Raw genomic sequence first — 13,948 nt, 5'->3', positions numbered from 1 at the left:
AGGAAAAGGGCAAACATTTCCCATAAACTCAGGTCCACCACCAGACAAAGAAAGTAAGATGATAGACCTCACTGGAAGAAAAATTGAGAGGAATGCAGCAGTGCACTGGCGCATTGCCAACTCTAATGCTCTAGTCAACAGACCTACGTACCAGCATTGGGACGAGGTCAGGCAGCTGCTCAAACACCTCCCTGAGCAATACCAACAGAGAGCAAACCACCTGGTGGAGGAAGGCAAGAATATAGCAAACTCCTGCCTGAAATCAGCCCTGGATGTGGCAGACACATCCAGAAGGCTCATGATGATCGGAGTCATAGAAAGAAGGCATGCCTGTCTGAGGATCTCCGGCTTGAAGCCGGAAGTACAGAATAACATTCTGAATACCCCCTTCAATGGAGAAACCCTGTTCGGAGCGCCAGTGGATGAGAAACTCGCCAAACGCAATTCAGAGGAATGAGAAGAAGCACCCAGACACGGAGGCCAAGCGGAAGAGGGGGAAACCAGCTGGGAACGTCACATCAGACATTCCAGCAGAGCTACCAGGGCGACAATCCAGCACAGCAGTGCCAGCAAAAACAAGCCTGGCAATACCAGCCTCTGGGCCAGTCCTTTCGCGGGAGGGCGAATGGACGAGGGCAAACTAGAAGAGGGGGCCAGCAACCCACCTCAAAGTGACTCCACACCACTAAGCGTGCCCACCCACACCACACCTCTAAGGGAGGAGCACAACTAAGTCAACAAAAGGGTTACACAGACTAAAATCAACGAACATGTAACACCAGTAGGAGGCAGACTAAAACACTTCTTCCAGGAATGGAAGAAAATAAGACAAATGGATACTGAACATCATAAAGTTCGGATACTGCATAGAACTGGAAAAGAAACCACCAAACCGGAAACCAAAAAGGAAAGCGCGCACATCAAAAGAACTAACGCTACTCATAAAGGAAGCACAAGAACTCCTCCACAAAGAGGCCATAGAAACAGTACCATTCAAAGAAAGAAACAACTACTTCCTTATACCAAAGGTGGACGAAACATTAAGACCCATCCTGGACCTACGGTTCCTAAACCAATACATAAAAACACAAATTCAAAATGACATCTCTTCAAAAAGTCCTCCCTCAGATAAGGGACGGAGACTTTATGTCCACCATAGACCTAAAAGACGCCTACCTACACATTCCCATGAACAGGCAGCACAAACATCTACAAACATCTACTGAGATTTTCCATCGACAAAGCACACTACCAGTTCACTGCCCTGGTCTTCGGACTAAAATCCGCACCAAGTGTCTTCACCAAGTGCCTCGCAGCCGTGGCAGCTCACCTACGGAAGGAAGGGATTCATGTATACCCCTACCTCGAGGACTGGCTAATAAAAGCAAGTTCCTACAAGCCATGCAAAGAACATGCCCAGCGGGTCACAGAGACGCTAACCGAACTGGGATTCTCAATACTCTGGGGGGAAATCCTCAATGGAACCAGAACAAGTGAAGATCTTCCTAGGTGCACAGATCAACACCATGCAGAGCAAAGTGTTCCCCAGCGGCAAGAGAACACTTGCCCTGCTGAAGGAGACACGTCAGTACCAGAAGGGGTGAGCTCGGACTGTGAGGACCGCGAACAAGATCATGGGGATGATGGAATCCTGCATGCACCTAGTCCCCAATATACGGCTCCACATGAGACCATTACAGGAATGGCTGCAACAGCAATGGTCTCAAGCTACAGGGAGTTGGGAAGATCTAATGGCTTTAACGCACCCAGGGCAGGAGGAGATAGTGTGGTGGAACAAGGAGAACATAACAAAGGGGAAGCCTCTGACACCACGAAACCCAACAGTGACCATCACCACAGGCGCATCCCAGAAGGGATTGTGAACACACATGAACCAACTCATGGTGCGGGGCCTGTGGACCCCAACAGATGCGAAAAAGCACATCAAGTACCAGGAACTGAAGACTGTGTTCCTCGCACTAAAAGCCTTCCAGAAACAACTGTACGGGTAAAGTGTTGATACAAACCAACAACACCACAACGATGTTCAACATCAAAAAACAGGGAGGAACGCAATCAGTCGCACTATCCAAACTAGCATATGACATATGGAGACGGGCCATCCCACTCAAGATAGACCTCCTAGCTATACACCTCACGGGAAAGGACCACGTGGAGACTGACTGGCTCAGCAGACAGACATCGGCATCCCACGAGTGGGAGCTCAATGCACAAGAAACACAAAGGCTATTCAAGAAGTGGGGGACACCAACAATAGGCCTATTTGCAACATACCAGAATGCAAAATGCTAATACGTCGAAACCAGGGGAACAATCCCAGGGGAATGCCCTATGGATAAGCTGGTCGAAAAAATTTGCCTACGTTTTTCCCCCGATACCACTGATGCACAGGGTGCACAACCAGCAACATGACGCTGATTCTGGTGGCACCACAGTGTGACAGGCAGTCATGGTTCTCACAAATAGTGGAAATGGCGCTGGGACCACCTCACAAGTTCGGGAAAAGGAAGGACTTACTCTCCATCCAAAACGGAGAGGTACTCGAGCCAGAGAACTTCTGCCTAGCTGCATGGCTCCTGAAGACCTAGTTTGCACACCTGAAACTGCCAGAAAGCACACTGCAGGTGCTACGAGAGGCAAGGAGACCTACCACACGGAGGTGCTATGTTGCAAAATGGAAAAGATTCACACAATGGTACATCAAGGTAAAAGTACACTAAAAGATGACAAAGGAATCAACTGTGCTAAAATATTGAACACACCTGCTAAAATCAAACCTAAGTTCTACTTCGCTGAGAGTACATCTAGCAGCGATAGTAGCCTACACAAGAGGAGAGACCGGAAAGAGCTTATTTGCATCACAAGTAGTAAAAAGATTCCTGGAAAGGGCTAAAAGGATCGCACCACCAAAGAGGATGCCACCACCGGCATGGAACCTTAATTTAGTTCTAACAGAGCTTATGAAGGCGCCTTTTGAACCCATCCATAAGGCCTAACTACAAATGCTCGGGATGAAGACAGCCTTTCTAGTGGCAATCACCTCGCTACGCAGAGTAAGCGAACTGCAAGCACTAACGCTACAAGAACCTTCAATCCAAATACACAATGACAGGGTGTTGATGAGAACAGATCCACGCATTATGCCAAAGGTGGTGTGAAAGTTTCACATGAACCAAACAATACAGAAACCAAGCTTCTTTCAGAAACCATCCAGAAGCGCAGAGAGGGCACTGCACACACTGGACTCTAGAAGGGCAGTAATGCATTAAATGGAAAGAACTAAAGAGCACAGGAAAACAAAGCAGTTCTTAATGTCCTTCGCAAGCAGTTTCCTAGGTAGACCAGTAACTAAGGCCACCATCACATAATGGATTGCACAAACTTAACAATTCTGCCACAAACAGGCGGGTCAAGAACTAACAGGGGGCACAGGCCCACTCTACCAGGCAAAAGGGAGCAACAATACCCTTCCTGGCTAACACACCCATTCAAGACAAATGCCTGGCTGCAACATGGGCTTCAATCCACAAGTTCACCATTACATGATCAAAGGAGTCATTAATCATGCTCCAGAAATTTTGAAAGATCCTGTACGCACTATGGTACTAAATTACAAGAATAGAAAAGAAATATAGGCCTGCACCCGCTGATCCAACCTATATTAAAGGACACCCTCCATTAGACTCTTTAGTGGTGCAAAATTTCCGAAGCGCCAACTCACATTGAAAACCGGGCACTCAACTCCAAAATAGCACCCTGCACCCAGCCGCCCCTGTTCCGCTGTGGGTGTTCTTTGTGTGCTGTCTTGGATCCCCCTTTACCCTGTGCCCTTACAAATGATAACATTGATTTCACCCATAGGACTGCATTCTTGTAAAAGTTGTTGTGTGGAGCTGGTTTATATGAAAAGCTAAACTGCATATGTACAAAAACTGAATTAATTATCTTTTCTCTAGGAAGTGTCCCAGTGTGATATGTAGGCATATCACACTGAGTAGAAAAAGTAACTTGAAAAGTAACGTACAAAGTAATCACAAGAGTAGCTAAAGTATTTTTTCACTGACCTACCTGTAAACAAACCAATTGCATTTCAACTGCATTATTCTTGTAAAGTCTTATTATATTTACCTGTACCAGGCCTGGCTTGGTTCTAGAAAATAAAATAAAATATAAATAAATAATATTTTTATAGAAACAAATTTGTCTGAGTTCAGTCGGTGTGTGACATAATTTTTTGCCTTTGAGTGTGGACAATAAATGCTTCACACTACCCTCTGATAAAGCCTTACTGTTCACCCACACTACCACTAATACAGAGTACGGTATTATCTACTTTTACCTCGGCCTACCTTTGGGTTTCTACTGGAGTGTGCACACTATACCTTACTTTGCTATAGTATATAAAGAGCCAGCTTCCTACAATTACCCATCCATTTTTATTTCCTCCTCCTGCATCATACCAAGGCAAAAGCATGGATGCATAGGCTGGGTTTAAGGCACGCTATGTCTTCCTTCAACTACCTATTACTTATTTGATGATTAACTTGGTTAACTAACACTACTGAATACCACATCCCTCCGAGATACTGCTTTGGTACTCGTATGGTGAGGAATCTACTGGAAGATGAATCAGTCTGACGTAAAAGTTGCTTTACTTCAGTGACCATGTTCTTGATTGATACATAATCTTCCTGCAAATTCCTCACTGCTCCACCTTCTTCCTAAAAGAGTGCCATGATTTGGGGGGGGGGGGGGGGGTTGTAGGTGTTTCCAGGCACAAACCTGGATGGAGTACATACACGTTAGGTGAGGAATGTATGGGTAGATGATATATCCATCTACAGTATTGATACCAAGGGAATGTACATTTCCATGATGGCTGTTATAGAGCCACATATTGTATACCTATGCAGCCATCACTGTCGCTCCTCCTTCTTTTTCCTCTCCTCCTCTACACATCTTGCTGAAAGGATCAATAGAACAGGTAAACAAATGAGGACTGTGAACCTATTTGCTGTACCTTTAGCCACCTACCAAAAAAATAGCAACCTCATATCAATTTTGGATCTTGAGTTCCAGACGAAATGACCATTTTATAATTGGTCACTGTGCTACAGCTTTTATTGGCTCCAGATCGGCAGGTGTTTGCAAGTCTAAGTCCGGGCATCAACTCCTGTGAGATAGTGTGGCAGGGATCTTTTGAAAGAATTACTGAATCAGTGTGCTGTTTACACACACTCAAGGCTACTAAATGTTGATTGATGTTTTTGTTTTAGAATGATGAAAAGGGGAAATTTGTGTTTTTCACTCGGTGAGATTAGTCAACTGTTAGGAATTTGTGAAGACTAGAAGAAGGTCACATGTGTTGTCAGGGTTAGTTTTGGTATAAAGGGCTAATGTACCAGTGCTTTTAATATTGAAAAAGGAGTTCGCCACGGTTGCGTACTACCACACTTCCTGTTCATTTTGTATATCAATAACCTAGGTGATACCCTTGCCAACTTGGATCTGCCACAGATTAAAAAGCACCCAATACCCGTCCTGCTTTATGTGGACACCGCTGTACTTACGGGGCGTACTCCACTTGCCCCACAGCAACTTCTTGATAACTTAGTGCATTTTATGGAAAATTTGGAGCTGAGATTCAATACAAGTAAAACTTTCGTTATGAAGGTAGGCAAAAGCTCCACCAAAATGCGCAATATTTACGCATTGAAGGAGGGCATTCTACTAACTCCCACAGAGTGCCTAAAACACTTCGAAGATCTGAGACTATCAGTGGAATTAATTAAATCTTCAGTCTATCATAACCAAATGATTTTAACCATTTGCTCAATGCCACCATATCTTTTTAACGTTTTAAATGCACACAATAGATTTGTCTTAACACATTTTAGACAACATATTTTACCAGTTGACAACCTTTCCAAATGTGAATAATTGGTCAAAGGATTTAATGTTATGTTCTTGTGACAGCATGTCGAAACAATCAACGATTCACACTTTGCTTTTCTGAAAATTATACACTGATCTGAGGAGAGCCTTTATTGCCCTATATTGAAATCTTTAAATTTCAAGCAATGTAGACCGGCATTTTTATATCTGCAATTGCTTCCTAATATGTGGTTTTAGCAAGGTTTCTTAGGGCTGTATTATCTAGAAAAAATATTGACTGTTTTTAGAAAGACTTATATCTTTGGCTAGCTATTGGAATGTGTTGGAATGTATCAGATCACAAAATATGCTTTTTATGAATTTCTGTACTTTTATGGTCTTATCATCTAAGGTCGAATAAAGGTAATTGAATTGAACAGATGTTATGTAAAACCTCAAGATATTTGGATGTACTTTAATTTTTTCACATCCCAGGCACACCCACTGTTGTCACCCGTTGACCCCAGTACTCTGTAGGAACATTTGAGTTCAGTGTTAAGCTCTACTGCTTTTTCAGTCTGTAACCTCAATGGTTATAAATATGGTTCAGATGTTTTCGAAATTGGGAAGAACTATACCCTACACAAGATGTATGCACTTTAGAGGCACAGTTTGAGCAAACTCAACAAAAACCATGCATTAATGTGATGGATCAAATCCGTGACCCAGGTGGTGGTCTTGTTTTTAGCTGTGACCTTGAGGCTTTTGGCTGAACTGTTCTTATGCAGATCATACTGATCCTATTTGCCCTACACATGTCAAAACATCAAAGAGACTCTCCAGGCTTTCCTGGACTTGAGCACAGTTTGGAGGGATAATGGCAGCTCTACAGATGTACCACTTCTGGTTTTGTTGTCTTTTACACTGGTGTACACGACTCTCCAGTTTCCTGACCGCTCCAATTTCTGGTGGCGTGGTTCATGACTGCACAAATAGAGTTCCTACAGTCCATTGTCAAATTGGAATAACTTGATATCTTTTTCTAAAAACATTAATTGTTGCTTTTATTGGGGTGCCACTTGTAAACTACCCAGTAACAACTGACTGATTCAAGGACCCTTAGTCCTCCTCTGATTGCAAGTTAAAAAGAAATAGTGTTGTGGTTGCAGTTTAGGTTTCATTTTATTTAGTAGATGGATAAACTACTGCAGTCTACAGAAAAACAATTTAACTGACTTCTTTTGTATTTCAAGGCACATGCTGAGAAGGTCGCCAGAGCAAGGAGTGGTGCTGATCCACTTTCACAAGCCACCCCAGCTATCCCACCACTATTAGAACATCCATTTGGTCCTCCAGGTATCGTACAAGTCAAACTGTATCGTTATTTTGGAATTTCTAAAATCTGCATTACTTCAGCCTCTTCCATTGTTACCCATGGCACTGTAAGAATCAGAGGAGTTAGCCATGAAACTCCCTTCCTCATTCATTAATAAGTATCATCCTTCACCTCTTACATCTCTTAACTTATCTATCCATCTTCCTCCTTCCAGCATTCTCTTACTTTCCAGCATGTCCTTCCAACTTTCTATCCCTTTCTCTATTGTCCTTTTTCCACACTTGATAATGTAATCCTTTTTCGTGTATCTTGTTGTCCTCTTTTCTTTTGGTGATTGTGCCCTGAAAAATGTCTTCTCCCTAATTTGAGGCTCTGGGCTATGGATACACATACTTTGAATGGGCTGCAAATCTAGTGGTCGATTCCATAATGATCTTTGAAAAGGTATCTTAACGTTTAGAGTCAATCACTTCCACAAGGCTCCCTCTGGTGAAGTAAGATTTCGGGCACCACATAGTGCCCAGAAATTCAACCCTCAAGACAGTTTACTTGCCTGCAAAACGATAAGCCCATGTTCGAGGCATGTGGGCTGCTTAATTCATATCTGTGCATAGATCCCCACCTAGTGTTCGGTCCGTATGATTGCACTTTGTTGTCCTGGAAGAGTCTTCAAAGTATCACGAGATAGGTGGCTCCTCCCCTGGACTACAGTGCGCATGGGCATCCTCTCCATCCTCAGATTGTTTTTTATCCGCCATTGGGTTCGGATGTCCTTTTCTTTACTCAAGTTCGGAAACTTTTCTAAAGGCCAAAAGGCCTTGGGGGTCGTCGGTATTGTTTCGATCGGTGCCTAGTTCTTGTTCCAGTTATTCCTGAGCAGTACGTTCGAGGCATGTGGGCTGCTGAATTCATATCTGTACATAGATCGCCGCCTAGTGTTGAGTCCGGATGATTGCACACTGTTGTCCTAGAAGAGTCTTCGAAGTATCACGAGATAGGTGGCTCCTCCCCTGGACTACAGTGCGCATGGGCATCCTCTCCATCCTCAGATTGTTTTTTTCCGCCATTGGGTTCGGATGTTACTATCTTAGCTCAAGTTAGGAAAACTTTTTACAAAGCCAAAAGGCTTTCGACAGCGTCGGTATTGTTTCGTTCGGTACCGATAACTTTGCTTCGAGAGGACATCAAGGAGTCACACATTCGACTCGATCTTCGATCTACTATGGAAAGAAGCCCATTCAAAAGGTGTCAACTTTGTAATGCAAAATACCCGCACATCGATGTCCACCCGGTGTGCAACAAGTGCCTGTCCACAGATCACAACGAAGCCAACTGTATGGCCTGTGCCGGGTTCAGGTCGAAGAAAACTCTTCGGATTTGACGCGCGGCTCGATTGGAGTCGAAGAGATCAGCGCCTATTCCAGAAAACATCTTCGGGACCGAAAACGAAGAGGTCGTTGATCTGGAGGATCGGGAAGACCACTCGGATCCGGTTTCGGGCCATGACTCAGAGTATGACGCCGAAGACTAAGAGGTGCTAGAAGAAGACGAAAACTTTGTCGAAGAGGTAGGAGACGACGCAGAGGCCCTTGGGGCCGTAGAAGATAGCTCAGGCGAGGAGCTAGGCCCAACCGGCTATACGGGGGCCAATGATGACTCACTCAATAAGGCTCAGGTCGAGGGATCGCCACAAGGCCTTACCCGAGATCTACAGACTCATTCTACAGCCCCGCATAAAGGCCCGGCTTCGAACATTAATAAAGAGCCATCAGTATCAAAACTGCCATCGGTCGATCCAAAGAAATCGAAACCGAAAGCATCCCTGCCAAAACCGAAACCAAAAGTGCAACTAACTCTGATCGGCTCCAAGGCCTCAACCCCTCGGAGCCGAAGAAACAGAAAATGGCCGTCGATACCGAAAAGCTCAAGAAGGTCATCGAACCGAAGGTTGGGGCACCGAAGACCAAAGTCAAGGCTGTCTAACCAACGAGGCCAACTCCAAAATGAGTCGACACACACAAGAGGCTCGAACCGAAAGAAGGGGTCGATCCTCGGTCGAGGCCTGCGGACAAGACGAAGACTGGCTCCAAGGACCTTGTCGAGTCGACGCAGCAGAATCCATTCATAGCCAAAGAAGTGTCGGAGTCACTCCAACGCATCAAAGATAAGGCTACAGCGGTCGGGCCGAAGAAGGCCCCAACACCAAAGCTGGTCGGAAACGTTCAACCCGCGTCAACACCAAATTCGGTTTGCCACCCACGGTGCGTCCGAAGATGTTCGAACCAAAAAAAGGTATCAGAGCCATTAAGAGTGTCGACGGATGTGGAGGCTACAGAGGAGCCTGAAGAACAGGAGTCGAGGCAGTTCATCGAATTGGAAACTGGTAGACTGTCCATATATAAAAGGAAAATATTACCAGAAACACCCATGGAGTCATATAAGATTACCTTAAAGAAGAAAAGGGACTCAACAACATCACCAGCTCTTGTGGAACCCCTCCAATCCTATGGGCAGGAACCTCAGACTGTTTCACCCACATACTCAGATGTGGATGCAGGGGATGACGAAAATGAGGAAGACACTTATCATGTGGCCACTGATCCCGATAATCAAAACCAACCATGGGCAGACCCGGCTGACCCTAGGGATCCGCACACTGCCCCTGACACACATGTATACAGTGTGAAAACATCTCCTACTGAGGACACTACTGCCTTTAACGCCCTTATTGAAAGAGCGGCAAGTAACCATAACGTCGAGCTACATGCTGACCCTGTGGAAGAAGACTTTCTGGTCGACACCTTTTCCACTTCAGAAAGAACAGTCAAGACCCTGCCATGCTAAAAGGGGTCCTTAAGCATGCTGGTGACCTTTTTAAAGAAACCACCAGGGCCAGGGTGTTAAACCCAAGGATTGATAAGAAATATAGACCACCTGTGGACCCTACTTAAATAAGAGGACAGTTGCCATTGGACTCATTAGTTGTTTCTAATGCACGTAAGAGCAAACTCCCAGACTACAGGTGATGCTCCTCCTCCTGACAGAGTCGAAAGTACTGGAAACTTCAGGAAAGAGGGTGGCAGCGCAGGCAGCTAACATCTGGCGCATTGCTAACACTCAGGCACTCTTAGCCAGGTATGACAGGGCCCATTATGATACCCTTGAGACACTGTTGCAACACCTACCAGATCAGTACAAGGAGGGTGCAGAACTACTAATCCAAGAAGGAAAGCTTATAACCAATACTTCCATCAAGTGCGCGCTAGACGCAGCTGACACTGCAGCCAGGGCCATTAACACGAGCGTTATGTTAAGGAGACATACCTGGTTGAGAATCTCTGGATTCATACCAGAAATACAAACTTCTATCCTCAATCAGCCAGTTAACCCAGACTACTTGTTTGGACCTGAGGTTGACACCACCCTTGAAAAAATAAAAAAAGACACCGAGACTGCAAAGTCCATGGGGGCTCTGCAGTCACAGCAGTTTCGGGGTGGCTCCTTTCGTCGCTCCAATACTAGAGGACCTTCAAGAGGCCAATCCACACAGCAGACACAGTACAATAAAGGGGGTACACAATCCACCTACAATAAAAACAGGGGTGGTTATCGTGGAAACAACCTCAAGGGCAGAGGAAGAGGAAACAACAATTCCAGATCCTCTGCCAATAACAAACCGTGACGCCCTGTCACTGCCCCCCTACCATATAACACCTGTCGGGGTGAGACTACAACACTTTTGCAGCGTGAATCTTTCTGGATTCACTATGCTGTGCATATTCCGCGGTCTTGTGGTTGGGTCCGGATTCGTAGTCTTTTCTTTGTTTTTGTTTTTGTTTTTGTTTTTTTTTTGTAGCCCTTGTTGGCGTCACACCTCCTCGGGCGCATTTCGGGTGACGTCTGCATGCTTCCTGCGGAAGCTCCCACTCTTGGGCGCCATCTTCAGATTCTTTTTTCCGCTGTCGGGTCTGGATCGTTCCCGTTGGGCTCCAGACATTTTTGGAGAAAGTACTGAGAAGAGTGGAAGTTGGAGGAGATATTGGAAGAAGAAGACTAAAGAAGACTTCACAGAACATTGACGAAGAAGAAAGGTGAAAACCTCGAACTTCGACGATCGTCGCCGTCCACGCGCTCAGGGAGGCCTGAACGCACGAAGATGGACAACACGCTGTTCAAGTTCTGCCCGAACTGCAGACACAAGTACGCACAGAAAGACCAGCACCCGGTTTGCAACCTCTGCCTACCGGTAGAACACAGAAGCGAGGACTGCAACGCCTGCGCCGTCTTCGCCCAGAAGACCCTCCGTGTGAGGAAGAGACAGAGGGTAACACACGCCGCCCTCGGAGGAAAATCCCCGACGCCATCGCTGTACGAGCTGGGGGGGTCCTCAGAGGAGGAGGACAACGCTGCCGCCGAAGACGACGGCTACACGGTCGTAAAGACCGATTACAAGAAGACACCTGATAAGGTAGGAGACTCGACCTCCCATAAGAACACGAGAGACCCAGAGTCTCGAAAGTACGAGGCCAAGAGCCCGAAGGCGCCGACGCAGCGACATCTGCCGTCCGCGACCACGAGCAGGCCCAGCGGATCCTCGGAGAAGGAGTCCCTGGCGCCGAAGGCTGTTGACCAGCAGAAAGCGTCGAAGATCGTCGCCGAAAGGGACCGATCGACGTCGAGGGAGAAAAACCCTAAAGCCTCGGCAACGTCCAAGGACCCGAAAGCCAGTTCGACGTCCAAGCCGTCGACGACGAAAATCTAGACGCCGAACCAGGCGCCAAAGAGGGGAGCCGAACGTTCCGAAGCCGAAAACGCGGCCGAGGTGGAAAGGAAAAGCCTCTTGCAGCGGAGAAAGGAGGTCGCCGCCGAGATGAGTGCCTTCACGATTCCACACAAGACCAAGCACGCCGTGCTAGATCTGGTCGAGGAGGAAGAGGAACATGTCGACGACCAGGTGCCTAGCGACGAGATGGTCGACGACCGGGAAGCGGAAGAAAATCCCTACGAGGATTACAGCTACGAAGAGGGCAGTAGAGTGGACGCCGAGTCGGTCACCTCTGACCCACGCGAGGAGGATTACCTAGATGTCGACACCGAGAGCCCGGAGGAGGCGGTCGACTCATAACCCTAGAGACCCTCGCCGCCGGACGACATCGGGGCATACAACTCGGCGATACAATCTGCCGCGACTGCATTCAAGTTAAAACTCGACGAAGAAAAGCAGAAAGCAGACTTCCTGCTAGAGACATTGCTCCCAACACAAACAAGAAGCCAGTTCCTCCCAATGCTCGAGAGCGTCTTGGCGCAAGGAAAGGAAGCGTTCAAAGAGCCCGCAACATGCAAGGCGGTAACTCCCAGAACAGAGAAAAAATACAAACACTCCTCGAAGGACCCGGCCTACATTCGAGGCGATGTCTCCGCTGACTCCATTATCACGGCCACAGCTAGGAAGAGGGCGAGCGTATCTACTACCTCGGGCCCACCGCCGGATAAGGAGAGCAAGAGGATGGATCTGGTGGGGAGAAGGATCGAGTGAAATGCCGCGACCCACTGGCGCATGGCTAATTCCAACGCCCTGCTAAACAGGCACATGTACCAGATCATGGAGGGGCTGGGGCACTTGGTGAAGGACCTACCCCGGGATGCCAGGCAGAAGGCCGATAAATTGATCGAAGAAGGGAAGAACGCGGCAAATTCTTGCCTTAAGACGGCCCTGGACGGAGCAGACACCGCCAGCAGGCTAATGATGATGGGTGTCACGGAAAGGAGACACGCCTGGCTCAGGATCTCAGGGTTCAAACCCGAGGTACAACACAGTATCCTGAACACACCGTTCAACGGCGACTTTTCGGAGCAACGGTTGACGACAAACTAGGCCAACTCAAAAAAGATAACGAGACTGCAAGATCCATGGGGGCATTGCAGTTCAGAGGCAACAGAAGAGGCACCCCGGCACGGAGGCCCGGCGGGAGAGGTGGAAACCAGCCAGGTACATCGCACCAGGCCTTCCAGCAGACGCACCAGGCAGACTCGCAGGCTCAGCAAGGTCACCAGAAGCAGTCCTGGCAATACCAACCAAGGGGTCATTCCTTTCGAGGGAGAAATGGACGTGGCCAGAATAGAAGAGGGGGGCAGACCACAGAAAAGATCCCAGGGGGCACCACGTACGAAGGGGTCAGGACAATCTAATGACCTACGACCACATGACACCAGTGGGAGGAAGATTAAAGTTCTATCTCCAGGAATGGAGAGAAATAACATCAGACAAATGGATCCTAAACATCATTCAATTCGGATACTGCTTGGAGTTGGAGGGAAAACCAACAAACAGAAAACCAAGGGGGAAGCCACCAGCAAAAGAACATCTGGCGAGGCTTCAGGAAGAAGTGCAAGAACTTCTACAAAAGAAGGCCATAGAAAGAGTTCCCTTCAGGGAAAGGAACAAGGGAATATACTCAACGTACTTCCTAGTACCAAAGGTCGACGACAAAATGAGACCCATCCTAGACCTGAGGTTCCTCAACACATTCATAAGAACACAAAAGTTCAAAATGACCTCCTTGCAGGAGGTGCTGCCGCAGTTGCAGGTCGGAGACTTCATGGTCACGATAGACCTCAAGGACGCCTACTTACACATACCGATGAACGAGAAGCACAAGCATATGCTCAGGTTCGCTATCGGAGGAGGCCACTACCAGTTCACAACGCTGGCCTTCA

At 47.0% G+C, this 13,948-nt stretch overlaps 1 protein-coding gene across 2 annotated transcripts in view; it reads left to right on the top strand.

The window, feature by feature from the left end:
* LOC147723053 (uncharacterized) overlaps positions 1-13,948 on the top strand; it is a 193,899-nt gene that overhangs the window by 112,855 nt on the left and 67,096 nt on the right. For both annotated transcript variants that reach the window (XM_086965424.1, XM_086965425.1), the window contains one exon: positions 7,149-7,251. In XM_086965424.1, the coding sequence (XP_086821550.1) occupies positions 7,149-7,251 (103 nt within the window). The remainder of the gene's footprint in view (positions 1-7,148; positions 7,252-13,948) is intronic.

The sequence above is a fragment of the Lissotriton vulgaris genome, chromosome 4_1 (assembly GCF_964263255.1).
Source record: "Lissotriton vulgaris chromosome 4_1, aLisVul1.2, whole genome shotgun sequence".
NCBI classification, from domain to species: Eukaryota; Metazoa; Chordata; class Amphibia; order Caudata; family Salamandridae; genus Lissotriton; species Lissotriton vulgaris.
The sequence above is the reverse complement of the archived record's forward strand: the minus strand, read 5'-3'. Positions and strand labels throughout refer to the sequence as shown.